Source organism: Melanotaenia boesemani, chromosome 10 (genome assembly GCF_017639745.1).
Source record: "Melanotaenia boesemani isolate fMelBoe1 chromosome 10, fMelBoe1.pri, whole genome shotgun sequence".
In the NCBI taxonomy this organism is placed as follows: domain Eukaryota; kingdom Metazoa; phylum Chordata; class Actinopteri; order Atheriniformes; family Melanotaeniidae; genus Melanotaenia; species Melanotaenia boesemani.
In genome coordinates, this window is record NC_055691.1 from 6,892,152 (window position 1) to 6,906,215 (window position 14,064).

Consider the following 14,064-nt stretch of genomic DNA (forward strand, 5'->3'; position numbering starts at 1 on the left):
TTGTTTTATGGGGTTAATAATCTCGTTAGAGAAACCCATGCTGTGTAATAAATACTTAAACATCGAACACTTGTACGTGTTTATACAAAAGTTGACAAAAAGTCAGATTTAGTTCACCAATAAAGGTCATTTTTACTTAAATTATCACAGCACAGAAAATGTTGAACATCCATAATGTTTTGTGAGAAGTGTAAGTCAGTACCTCACTGTTCATGTCTGGCTGCACAAAACTTAAACTTTTAACTTCATACCAGAGAAGTGTCTTTCATATTAACTTGGAAATTATATCAATCTCAAGCCAAATCACAGAGATTTTTGTTAAAATCATACATTCCGGTGAAATTCAACAACAGCTGTGTAGAATGAAAACTTGTCAGTAAAAAGGGGCAAAAATAAGACACATGCAATAAATATCTCATTCCAATTCGCCACCTTAATGCATCATTTCAGTGTTAATGAGGCCCCAAACCTGCTGTTTGTTTTAGTGTAATTATACAGCTAGTTTGGTTAAACAGGGTTCGTAGAAAAGGTTTTCCCTCAGCAGAGTCTCACTTTTTATTTAGCACTGAGGTTAAAGGGTTAATTTTAGTTCAGGTTACCAATTAATAAAGTGCTGAAAAGTTGTGTTTGTATTATGATTGAAGTTGAATTAAGATTTATGATTTTATTTTATTTTATTTTATTTTTTTTTGTCTAAATACACTGACTTTTTTTATGTCAGACATCAGCATTATTTTGCTTCTCAGCTATAAACACATTTACTAGATTGCCCAGAAAATATCTAGACATCTCAGTTTACTGCGACAGAAACTAAACTAAACAATGTTGTGTCTCTTTGTTTTCTGTCCATCCACTAGATGAACATTAAAAGAAAAATTAATCATAACTTTGGCTGTTAACTGGAAGTAGTGGAGCAAAAATGGTATTTTCTTCTAAAACATAGTTGAATAAAGAAGAAAAATCAAAGTATATAAAGTCTGAATTGAACTATTTACCACATGAACCATGAGTGAAAAAACAAGCCTCCAGGTTCCGACTGTGAGTTTATTATTAGACATCCAGCAAAAATCCTAAACTCTGACTTCAACTCTTGATCCTAACTGGATCAGACTGTCTACATTTATCTCTATTAATGCATCATAACTACACACACACACTCACACACAGGCCCATTATTAGTGTAAGGATTACAGCTGCAGCCACTCAAGGAAGTCTCTCCATCCATCTGGACCTTTTGCTGAATCAGTCCTGCAGCATCACAACAGAACGTGATAAGCTGCATGTGGAATGAATATCAGGGTTTGGCGCCACCTGGTGGCTGGAGAGACTTTTAACACCTTTATCTATTCAACCTTTGACAGAAAACAGCCATTATTAGACTGTAAGGGGGTTGTAGATGTTTCTATAGGCACATGACACAAATAGGTAAAAAAACTAAAGCTAGAAAGCAAATAGCAAAATTAGCATTCATACTTTGTATTAAACGTTCCTGCAGTTTTACAATTATTCTGATCTACAGTCTTTCTCCAAGGAAAAACATTTGGTCTGTAGTGACTAGATCCTCTTAACTTTGCTAAACAAGGATGTTAAACATACAAAAAAGACAATCAGTGGTTCTTAAAAGCTTTTTAAAAAAAAGTTTTAAACATTTTTTTTATTTCTCCATGAAAACGATTGCATATCCATAAGGAGAAAAAGTATGTAAACTTTTCCATTTAGGATAAAATGTCACCACTTTCTGCATCATTCACTGCGACTAAAGGTAACTAACGAACTCTTTTACTTCCAGCAGCTTCCACTGTTAGTGGCTTTTCTGACATGAACGGCTCTCTGGAGGAGCTGCTAACACATTTCAATTCAGTAACAGTCAGATCTCTGACTTTTCATTCATTTTAATTTCACACCTGATATCTGACATTTTCTTTTACTATTTACTGCTATAACTAAGGTTTCACTGTTGTATTAATGATGGCAAGAAATTCTGGAAATAACACAAGCTCAAACCATAATACTACCACTTGTGTGTTTCACATGAATTCTTGTGACAGAATCAAATGTTTTCCCTGTTTTCCAAACCCAAAAAATAAATTTGGACTTTGTCCCATTTGGCTCCATCTAAGTTTTTTTTTTTTTTTTTTAGCAAACTGGAGACAACCTGAGAGTCTGATGAGCATCAACAACTTCCAAGATCCTCACAAATATCTTTTGTTTATTTAAATTCCACTGACATGTAGTTGATGTTAACTTTGATAACTCCATACCTTGACTGAAAATGCCTAAACCCAAACTTTTGTCACTCACAGAAGTGAATTATTGGATAATTTTCTCAATAAATAAAGGAGGACAGGGCCAAATGGCTCACAAATGACTATTATCGTAGTTTTATGTGCAACAAATATCATGAAAAGCAGTTTTAAAAACAAATATTTTGTTTGTTGCTTGCTGATGTTAACTCCATTAATGAAACTGTCTAAATGATGAATCTTAACACCAACTGCAGGTTGTCTCCAGACTCCAGCAGGGGAATCCACCCATCCTATCTACTGCCAGTAGCATTAAACATCATGTCCTATGTGTCCCTTCCTTGTTATTGTACACACTGCATCCATAGCAATTCAACAAATACATTTCATTTTCTGTCTAATATTTAAAATGAACACATTGTAGCTGCTGTTTGAATTGCACTTGCAGTGTATATAAAACATTAAGTAAAGATGTTGCAGAAGCACCATGTGAACTGGTGAAGCAGAAACACTTCAATCTGGGGCACAGCAGTGAGCATCAGGGGCTTTGCTTTCAGGCTCCTCTTCCAATGTTATAAAACACCTCCTCAATGGCTTGAAACAAAGTTAGGACTCATAATTCTGCAGCTTCTGGAAAAACAAGAACAAAAAAAGTCACTCGAATGAAGAAAGATGCAGAAATGTGTAAGAAGTAGATGGAGTCAGGGTTGACCTGCTGCCTCAGGGCCTGCATGGATCTGTACTCAATGCACTCCCTCTTTTTCTGGATCCAGTCCGGCTCATCTGGGATAAGGGTCGCGATAATGAACTTGATTATGATCAGCAGATGCTGCAAACACACACAGTGCTGGTCGTATTCAGAGAAACACACTAAGTTGTAATTATTTTGCATGTGTGTTTTTCATCCTACCTCCACCATAACAGCCACCAGCAGAACGTTAGTGCTGCTCATCCCGCCCTCCCGACACAGCTTCTGTAACCTTGGCGACAGCAGCAGCAGCCAGCAGTTGGACACAACTGAGACAAAACTCAAGATCTCAAAGGCAGTCTGAAACACAAGACACTGACATGAACTGGATGTGACAAACCGTGTGTTTCTCATTTGTGTTGTGTTTCCTGCTGACCTGCCACACGCCCATGTTGGCCACTGGGGGGGAGAAGGGTTTGCGGAAGAGTCTGCAGATCTTATAGGCGTCTGTTCGGATTTCAGTGAGGTTGTTTAGGAGGAGCAGAACAGCGGTCAGAGGAAACACGCATGAAAAAAGGCTCAAATACCCAAACTGCACCAGGAGCTCGATGTACTCTGCAAACAGGCCCTGTGGCAACACAAGATGCAGTCAAGCAACGTCACTGTCCGTGAGCTGGTATTCAAATCAATCCTGCTTTGATTTGGATTCTTTTGCATGTCTCCTACTCACAGGAAAAGGAGGCAGCTTGCTCTGGTTCCTAAATTTATCCTGCTGGGAATCATCTTCACTCTCTGCCCTGTTGGGGGCGCTAATGAATCGGTCCACCAGAAAAGGGATAACCACCTCTGTCATTTGGTTCACCAGCTGACTTATGATGAGCAAAGATGCTAAACGCTTCAGAGAGAACGAGAATGTGAAGCTCCTTTAAACCATCAAATCAAAGGAAATATTATTGATATATCACTTTTTACCAAAGAGCAGTACATTCAATTAAAGGCTAGGATAAAACGATGCTTTAACTTGTTTGCTCTCATTTAGATAATTAACAAATCTGCCATATTTCTATGATGAACGGTGAAAAACTTTCACTATTGTTTAAAATCTGCCAGTGAAATGAACTACAAGTGTTCAGAGGCAGTCAAACAGCAGCGTTACCAGAGCTGTCCGGTTTCTTTGTATGTCGGCTTCAGGAAAACAAATCGAACATGTCACTAAAAACGAATCAGGGACAGATTCCTGGAACTGAACCCTTTCATGCAAAACAAATGTGTATATATCTAAAGGTGTGGTGTGTAACTATGATAAAGACAGACTGCACTAACTTATTACTATAACTAAGTTCTAACAATATTTGAATAGGATTAAAGTGTACACTATATCCTGCTTTAATGTCTACAAATAGAAATGTTTTCTTTGGCATGATGTGAACATTTTAAAGCTCAACGGAATGTGGCAGTAAACAGATTATTTTTCATTTAAATGCCTTAGCTCAGGAATGAAATGTTTTAATATTTTAGCTGTTTTTTGTGACTAGAGAACGTTATGAACGTTTATAGAAGCACAGCAGTGGATCTTTGGATTACTCTGCTAAATACACAGAGCCTTTCCTGGAACCAGAGCCGGAGATCTCGGCTGTTACCTTACGAAGCAGCGGCACATCCTGCTTGAAGAAGGCGATGTGGAAAAGCACTGCAAAGTAGTTGAAGAAGGTGAACTGAGGGATGAGAGAAAAAACAAAAAACTAATCAATAAGCTGGGTAAGTTGGGAACATGAATTAATAGTGCAAGAGAAGAGGGGGAACTAACCACTAAGACTTTAGCTGTAAGGTGGTTTTGAAAAGCAGACTCCTCTCTGTGGTTCTCTGAGGGGACACAAGTAAGAGTTCATTTACTTTCTTCTCATACTATAATCATTGTATTATTAGAAATATATCAATCTTATGAGCATTTTCCCATCTTTTTCCTTCAATTTTATATTCAATACAGTCCAGGGGTCTGCACTGTGTACTAATAAAAGAGACATTTTCACCTGTCCAACCAAATAAATATAGTTTAGAGCCACAAAAACCTGTTGACTCGAACATTTTATTGCTTTTTATGTGTCATGAAATAAGAAAAGGCCTAACCTGCACACCATCAGAGTTGATATATCTACACAACATCGCTGTCTGCTCAATATCAACATCGCTCGACTCTTCACAGGTGATTCAGTCTGCTGGAGCTGAATCAGTTCGCTGAGTCGTGATGTTTGTTGTCATTTTTATGGTCCTTTCCTTGAATTTGTCTTTGCAGAGTGACGCATTAGCTCAAACTTTCTAAATTATTTCATGTTAGTTTTTTTTAAGTCCAAGAACAGATAGTGTGATATTTTAATGGATAGCTCTTTTTTGTAATCTTGGTCTTGAGAATGTCTTTCTCCGCCTCAGTTGCCACAAAACCTGCAGCAGTTGTTCAGTTTGGGGATTTATTTAGCGTGTAACTGTTACAAAGGACGCCTCTGAGACAGGACTGGTTTAACAGGTTTTATTCTAAACTGAGAAACAGATGGAAGCAGGAGTCTTCTGATCATGAAGTTCAGCAGTATTCCAAGTTGACAGCTTGGTGAGTCGGGGCCGGGACGGGGACGTGGAAAAGTTCAGCTTGCTTGAACGAGGTCCGACGGAGACTGGTAGTAGAACTGGAGCTCATAAGTCCTGGATCCGGGATTACCTGCAGGTGTGCGTGATTAGTATTCCGGAGAGGGAGAGCGGCAGTGATTGACCGGAGCACGTGTGGCAGAGTCTGGTGCAACGGTGACAGTAACAAAAAAATCTTTTATGTCAATAACAATGTTTTCATTTTAGCTAATTTTAACAGAATAAAAAGATAATTTTCATTCTGTTAAAATGAGCTATTTATATCTATGTGCTGTATGTCTACATACATGGCAGCTGCCATATTTGTGCCTTCATTTTAATAATCTTGTCTCTGAATGGACAAACAACTCTGTGTATAAAGTGAGAAACCTCTAGTTGCTTGTTATATAATTGCTAGAGCACCGTTTGTGATAGGTAACACTTTAAAAGGCAGTAAAAGTAGTTACCTGTAGTGCAGTCTTCGCTGACCCTGAGGCCACTGGATCGACTTACAGATGAAAACATGTTTATGTCCTGAAGAATTTTGTCCATTTATGGCTACCGTCCATTCACAACTGTGCTTGGTATTTTAAGTCATTTCTATGCCCATCTTTACCAGTACATGTTGCATTGTACCTTTGAAGTTTACACAGAAGTTCTGAAATGGCTTTTTTCACTAATCTCTAGCTTCATAAGTTTCAGCAAATGCGGTGTGTTTGCTTGAAAAATGTCTTTCATTGTTGCGTTTTTAGCTGTTTACTAATTTCTCACCACAAATCAAGCAAGCCAGCATTGTTGTAAATAAACATATTGTATTTGTCCATGCTGACATACACTCTATTTTCCTCTAGAGCCAGTACAGAAGGCCTGAAGAACTGCGGGTGGCAGACCCTTCATCTAGATTCTCTCTGTGGTGTCATCTCTCCTCCACTTACCATATTCAGTCAGAGACTGTGCCACTCTCTTGTAAACAGTTGATAGCATGTTTGTGTAGAAGATGTGGAGCACTGAAGGCATGTAGAGCAAAATCCGAGACAGTAGGGAGTTCCAGTCTTTATGTAGCTGCTGCATCATGGCCTCTGCCCAGTAGAAACACAGCATCCCCACAACCACCAGCCCTGCATGAAGCAGGAAAGTTATCACACTCATCTGTTGCACTTCATCTCACTCTGAACTCATGTGTTTGGAAAACTAGTTCATACAGAGTACAGCAACTGCAAGCCTTACCTAGGGACAGTCCCACCACTGGGATGGACACCAGCGCCATACGCAGCTCCCTTTGCCATTCAGGAAACAAGGGCTCCGTGCGACCTGTCACAGGATTGACTCCGAGGTCGCCTTGAAAACCTGGCCGCGGCTCTGCAAAGCGTTCGGCGAGTTGCAGGGTCCCCCAGCGGTAAGACAGAGAGGAGCTTCGGCGTTTCCACAGCTCTATAAACACGGTGGACCAGAGCATGCTGAAAGCAGCCTGGAGCATGTGACCGCTGACCAATGGTTCCGAGTTGTCATGGACATCCACAACAGCTTTGGAGCCTGAAACCGACTCCACCATCTCCCTCTGAACCTCACCTGTCACATGAAATAAAATTTTTATAGACAGCTCATCTTTGGATCAGATTTAACCTTTTTAATGCTGAATGCATCCTATTTAATACATACAGAGACCTTTTGCAACACTTTATGGTAAAAACTTTGTTTAAATCCCCGCTTGTCTTCTGTCCCCTGCTGGATACCCTTTGCACTACAATAATTTTGACATATCACACAGTAATATACGGTAGATTTTTTTGTTGTTGTTGTTGTTTTTTTTATATTTTGTTAAAAGGCCAAATAAAGACTTCAGATTAAAAAACTAAACTTTTCTCTCCATTTTTTCTTGGGTCAGGCTTTAAAGGGTAAAAACTGGACTAGCGACCATGTTGTAGACGTTATTGTACAGATTCTACAGCTATCATGACAGCCCAGAGAGAGAAAGTATCATCAGTTTTATGTAAATTTAGTCCAACCACCTCCTTCATACCCAATCTGATTAATTTGTTGATGTCACCTGTGAAATAAATAGATAATAGCCATTTTTTTAAAACACACATCAAAGTCAAATATTTCCCCATATTTTTTGCATATTGTTGTAAGGTGATGTTTAGAATATTAGAGGAACCATTGGGATGTGCAAGAATTTTATTTGATATGATGAGTTTTTTTGTTATCTTCAAAAGAAACAGCAGCTCTTAAAAAAGACAAAATTAAGACAAAAAACCCCAAGGTAACTGTACAGAGCTGTAGTTTCTTCAAAGCGGTCACTACTCTCTTCTAGTTATGGCACAGCTCAATATCATGTTACAAATATATATGGTTAGGTTTTACTATTCTCAACCAGAATTCCTCAATTTAAAGATACTACAAAGTAAGCACTGTGTGCAAACTATTTGTGGGTTTTCCTTGATGTCAAATTTCCTTTAATTTCATCACTTCAATACTACTTGATCAAATTTGAGAACACTGTAAGCTTATACACATTATAAAACAACTTAATTAACAATGCCAGTGAAAGAAAATGGCCTTAAATTACAATTTGCTTTAGTTTAGTTTGTTATTAAGGACGTGTTCCTCTATGGTTTTAAAGTATGTTTAAACTTTTCACAGAACTTCTGAAATTGCCTTTTTCACTCATCTCCAGCTTGATACGTGTCAGCAAATGCTGTGTGTTTGCTCTGGTAATGTCTTTCAACGTTACATTTTTGCACTCTATTTTTATAGGCAAAGACAATCCTCAGTCCTGTAGGTTTTGGATGTTTCCTGCCTCAGCACATCTGAATCAGATTAATGGGTTAACATATTTGGAAAGAACTTGACAACAAGCTGCTAATGAGAGCTATTTCATTTGAATGAGGTGTGTTGGAGCAAGGAAACATCTAAAACCTGCAGGACTGCAGCCCTTGAGGACCGGAGTTGCCTATCCCTGCTCTAGTTTCCTCTAGAACCAGTGCAGAAGGGTCTTCATGCATCTCAAGGGCCACAGGTTGCAGACCCCTGAGCTGATGAATGACAGAGTCTCCATTTGTTTCCACTTTGCAGTCCTAAATATGTCACAAAGGCCAACAATCCACACACTAACCTGAGAAGTATGCGATGAACATGCCCAGTATCGCTGGTGGAAGCAGAGACCAAGTGTAGAAATCAAGGAAGCTGAAGTAGAAAGCCACAGGGCTTCCAAAATACTCATTCACCGAATCTACGGCGAAAATCAGTGCAAAGATGTTTCTGGTCACACGTTTGTTTGATCTGCATTTGTTTAAAAGTGTGTGTTGTGTTTCCACCCACCCAATGGCTGAGCCAGATGATTCCCAGAGTACCAGGCTTCACCAAGGTTCTTCAGTTTGTCCGGGAAGTTGAGAGGAATAGTGTCAACAATGATGCGAGCCGAGATCAGCTTCTGCCCTAATAAAATAAAACCAAGAACAATACCAGTCCTTTCCATTTTTTTTTCCTCTCATAGAATTCAGATAGAAGCAAACACTGCTGAACTGTCTTTATATTGCCCTGAGTGAATGACTCAGAAGCATGTGAGGACTGTGAGGAGGCTGTTTCTTCATACTGATCAGAAGTCTTAGACAACACAGCAAGGAAACTCACAGATGTTGTCTCGGTTGTGCAGCACGAAGCTGTCGGGAAGCCCAGGTACCTTCATGTCCTTCTTCATCCGCATACCTTCCAGCTCATATTTCACTATGAACTGTCGCTCCGCCAGCGTCAGAAACACCTCCATGTTGTCTGGTACACACAAAATACACACAAGTATTGACAGAGATGCATTTATACACACATATGGACGAAGATAGTAAAATCCTGCCTAGACTTTAAATTCATGTACCTGAATCTTTGAAGTTGTCTCTGTCACTGTAGGAGAAGGCCTCCATGTCACCATTTTGGTAGGTCTTACAAAGTCCCAACTCCTCTGTGGCTCGCAGCAACGTACAGCGAGGGGCCGACAAAATGATTAAATCACCGCTGGCATCCTCCCCTGGGTGAGCCAGTAATGAAGCACCTGGAGAGGGACAGTGAAGAGACTGTGAGCATTTTACAAGATGACAAACCCAGTTTTGCACTGCTTAAAGACCTGTTTAAAAACAATCCTGTTTCCACCAACGCTGTGCATAAAGCAGATATAAACAGAGAAAATCCTTTGCAAATAATTAAAATTCTTTAGTTTTTATTATATATAATATCATATATTATTTTATTTTGTTTAACTATAGTTATAGTAGACAAACATACAGAAAGCAGTCCCTAAAATTCTGCCCCCACCCACCCAACAGCATCATATTCTTAGTGCATATAAGTAACAGTCATAACAAAGTTGCCTGTAAGTCTGTTATAAATTGTAAAAATGGTTTTCAGATCTTCAATCCTTCCTTTAGTCAGATATGTTAATTTTTCTGGGCAAGAATTGCCATTTTTTGATCCACTGATTAATGGTGGGCCCCTGGATGCCTTTCTTTTACTTCTAAGTAGTTGTATCTGTTTAGGGAGAACATGAAAAATGCCTAATTTTGCATCCACTGGAATAACATGATCTATTAATCTTGAAATTCAGAGTTCCATTTTCTTTGTTAAATTTAATACAAACATCAGGAAAGTTTAGAATTAAAGCAGTGTAGTTTTACAGGAGTAATAAACTGTCTAAATAGCCATTTATACTTTAAAGGGAAATTATAACTCTACTACTGACTGATTAGTAATTGAAAATCACAAACATTTGATCAGCTTTGTGTTTATTTTGCAGCCACTAGAAGATAAATTCAAGCTCCACGAAGATGCTGAAATTCGAGTCCTCACCTCCATCTTTTTGCGGCGCTCCAATCAATTTGAGGAGCCACCGCTTCGTCTCTGGGCCAGTCTTTTCTCTGAGCTTCACCAGAACTAAAGGCTCAACCCGCTCTGACACACAGCAGGGGCAGCTGACTTTGGTCCAGCCTGGTCTAGCGGGGACAGCGGTCAGTTTGCGCAGCACCTTTCCTCCTGCAGCTCCATCATCCTGCTGCTTTGATGAGTCACTCCCGTCACCAGCTCCACCTCCATCATCACCTGCCTTACTCATGATTAGACTGACAACAAAAGGCCAAAGAAAATGTTAACTAGAGCATTTTCCTTAGTAGCTTCATGGAGGTGCATTATCTTCAAATATCAAAGCATATTTTTTGGGTGAAACTGAAACTGAAAGTTGGCAACACGAGGCTTCCTGTTATTCACTTGACTCCTGATGAAGCCTAATGATGGAACCTTCTGTTTGTTTCTAATGTTTTAGGTCTCCACCTTGGTCTCATCTGCCCAAAGGACATTGTTCCAGAAGTCTTGTAGTTTGTTAATATGCAGCCTGCAGGCCTTCCAAATCAGCCATACTAATTAAGACTTAGTCTGACTGGACCATCACGAACTTGAATATTTAACATGTGAAACGAGGTCCGAAGAGCCGGACTTGTAGTTTAGGTTTTAGGAGTTTCCCAGCGTATTGCACGGAGTAACCTTGGCACTCCTGGGAAGACTAGCAGCTGTCTTAAATGTTTTCCACTTGTGAATAATCTCTGTAGAATGAACTTGTGCTAGTTTGGAAATGGCCTTATAATCCTTCCCAGTCTGATGGGCAGCAAATTGCTTCTCTAAGATCATTACTGATGTCTTTCATTCTTGACAATAAGAAGTATCTTAATGCTGCAGAGCAGAAAACTGACAAAACTTCTGCTTTTGTAGAGGAGCTCATATTGATAATGATCAGATAATTAAAGGCACTGATCAGCAGCATCTGGTTGCTTCTTACACTCTTTATCCCTATGGAAGGAGGAAGGGTGGATTAGTTTTCCACACTGTTTCTACATTTTGACATAATATGTTACTGTTAGTTTGAGGTTGTATTTACTTCATTTTAAAACTTTGTGAAAACCTGATGATTTTTTCTACTATGCCAGGATACATAAAGCATTAGGAGTAAAAGAGGTTGTATTTTCTTTTTCATGTGGCATACTTTAAATTCTTCTCCGCTATCCTGCATGTTGCTTTCTACTAACTCTTTGATACTTGGCAAATGTTCAAATGTATTCATGAGTGACAAAATAATCATCTCTGATAAGTTGGTTTCCTTGTCCTCCATCCTCAACGTGCTATAAATAAAAACACTATATTTAAATCTGGACATTAATGCAAGGAACAAAGTAGCTTTATTAATACCGGTAGATTGATTTGTTCTGCGGTAAGCAGGAGAGGACATCATATGTACAGAACCAAACAGACACAGGAAGACAATACAAATTGCACAAACACAATGAGCAGACCTCTGAAGCTTGGATAAAGTGGATAAGACCATAAAAAGATAAAAGACCATTAAAATACCAATTTAAAAACATCATCATTATAAGTTAAGATAAGATACAAGGACAAAGAAGAGTTCAAACTCTAATAAATAGAAATTAATCAATGAATAAATGGAAGATTTTAGTAAAAAAATAAAATAAAAACTGCATAAAATCTTGTTTAAAAAACAAAAGAGACGCAGGAACAAAGCTGCTCCTGTGCAAGTGGTATAGCTGCTAGATTACACAGAGTTTCAGTGATGCTGTTCCACTTGAGATGCACTTTGTTGACAGCTTTGCATGAAAATTTGGTTTATTTATTTGTATATTATCCTGTATAATGTTCACAGGAGAAAAACTGTGTTAATTCTGCTCATCATAAACCTTTAATTAAATAAGTTTGAATAAAAAAGTGTTCTGTTTTGACCAAATATCTGTCATATTAACCCATTAATGCAGGATTTATTTACAATTATATAAAAACAAAATAAAGAAAGAAAAAAAAGAAAAAGACTGGAATAAAATAAAATACAATTAAATAACAAATAAAATGGTTATAAATAAATAAAATTAAAAAGCAAACAGATAATAAAAAATAAATACAGAAATACTAGTTAATAAAATAAATAAATGAATACATAAAATAAATTAATTTGGTAAAAAGGATTAAAAAACATTTTTTAAAAGGCTAGAAGCAGTTTGTCCATTGGGCATTGAGGGGTTAATAAAAGAAAAATGTTCACAGAAGATTGACGCGCTTTAGTAAAAGTGCAGCTTGGGTGACAGAATTTGTCCAGCCACCGTAACTTGGACATAAAGAAGTTATAACTATTTAATTAAATGACATGTAATAAATTTTTGAGAGCAAAAAAAAAAAAACAAAAAAAAAAAACAAAATCCTTTAAACTTTTTCCAAGATGCTGCAATAATCTTTATATGTTGCATCACTTACATATCTGAATACAGTCATATAACAGTTTTAAATTTCATTTTTCATTTCAGTATTTGCATCAGTTATTCCACTTTAACAACATGACAGTCCTTACAGATTTGCATGTGAGGCTGAACATGCAGGAACATCTGGAGACATTAAGGCTCTTTTTTCAGTCATTTGCTGCACCGTAAAGATTCAAATCTGCAGTAAATACTTCAACTACTTCTGGGGAAACTGTGGTTATTTCAGCTCTACCAGCAGATATATGGAAACAAGTACTTCCTGTGTTTTGGCTGCATTAGAGCCGGGCTAGAGGGCATAGTTTTAAAAGACAGCATAAAAATGAAATGTTAAGGAAAACTGAAGTAAGTAAGCAAGCATACTTTAGTAAGAGTAGTTCTTACTGTTACTAAAGTATGCTACACAGGGTGGTGACAGTTTAAGAGGCATTTAGGGGTGAAAGAGAAGATGAGTCAGGAAATACAGCACCTGGCAGGGCGATTATGATGAGGTTCTGGTCTCCAGTCCTTCGTCAGGCCCTCCCCAAACGCCTATCTAAATTCATGCAAACACACACATGAACATGAAGGCAACAACATCAGATGAGCTGTCCAGAAAAGAAACCAGGAACAACTCTCACTCCGCACACTTACCTAACCTCGGTGTGAGGATCCTTCCAGTGTGCTTTCTATGTATCGTTATATGTGTGTGTGTATTGGGTGTGTGCAGCAGGAATGCAGAGCAACTTCCCTGAGATGTAGGGTGTGGAGGGTTGTTTGGTTTACATTCAGGCTCCTCCCTCCTGCCAGCTTTTACTGATGCATCTGCAACTCAGGGTCCTATTGCACCACTGCTGGGACTCAGTGTTAAAATCACTCTAACAGACACTTGGGGGCAGCAGCTGTGTGAAACCTCAGGAAGCAAATTAAAACCAGACTCAGACAAGGCAAATATACTTCTCTAATGGCAAGGTAAATCTTTTACTGTGTAATCTGCACCAACACTAAAGGCGAAATAATCATGTTATTAACTGATATTTAAGTTATATGAAAAGTCATTTAAAGAAATTCATGATTTATTTATTTATTTTTATACTTTTTCCATTTCAATTAACCCCACGTCTCTGGCCATAATGGCTGCCATAATATTTCTCTATATTCTGATGTTATACCTTCAGTAATAGGATTATAAGACCTCTTCTGTTGGTTTTATAGTAAAAAGTATAAAACTATTTAGTAA

General features: G+C 38.2%; 1 protein-coding gene across 2 annotated transcripts; it reads right to left on the reverse strand.

Annotated features, from left to right (window-relative positions):
* Window positions 1-2,104: 2,104 nt before the first annotated feature.
* On the reverse strand, window positions 2,105-13,600 carry ano10b (anoctamin 10b). 2 transcript variants are annotated; one of them, XM_041996352.1, is made up of 16 exons: window positions 13,479-13,600; window positions 13,315-13,380; window positions 10,384-10,652; window positions 9,419-9,592; window positions 9,181-9,318; window positions 8,869-8,985; window positions 8,663-8,779; window positions 6,775-7,116; window positions 6,483-6,665; window positions 4,739-4,794; window positions 4,572-4,646; window positions 3,662-3,826; window positions 3,368-3,559; window positions 3,154-3,291; window positions 2,956-3,026; window positions 2,105-2,873 (listed from the first exon to the last, which is right to left on the reverse strand). In XM_041996352.1, exons 3-15 carry the CDS (start codon window positions 10,643-10,645, stop codon window positions 2,964-2,966), a joined length of 2,022 nt encoding a protein of 673 aa, XP_041852286.1. In that variant the 5' UTR covers window positions 10,646-10,652; window positions 13,315-13,380; window positions 13,479-13,600; the 3' UTR covers window positions 2,105-2,873; window positions 2,956-2,963. The 2 variants fall into 2 exon arrangements, with proteins under 2 accessions (XP_041852286.1, XP_041852285.1); XM_041996351.1 differs by having other exon boundaries at window positions 2,956-3,072.
* Between the last annotated feature and the right edge of the window lie 464 nt (window positions 13,601-14,064).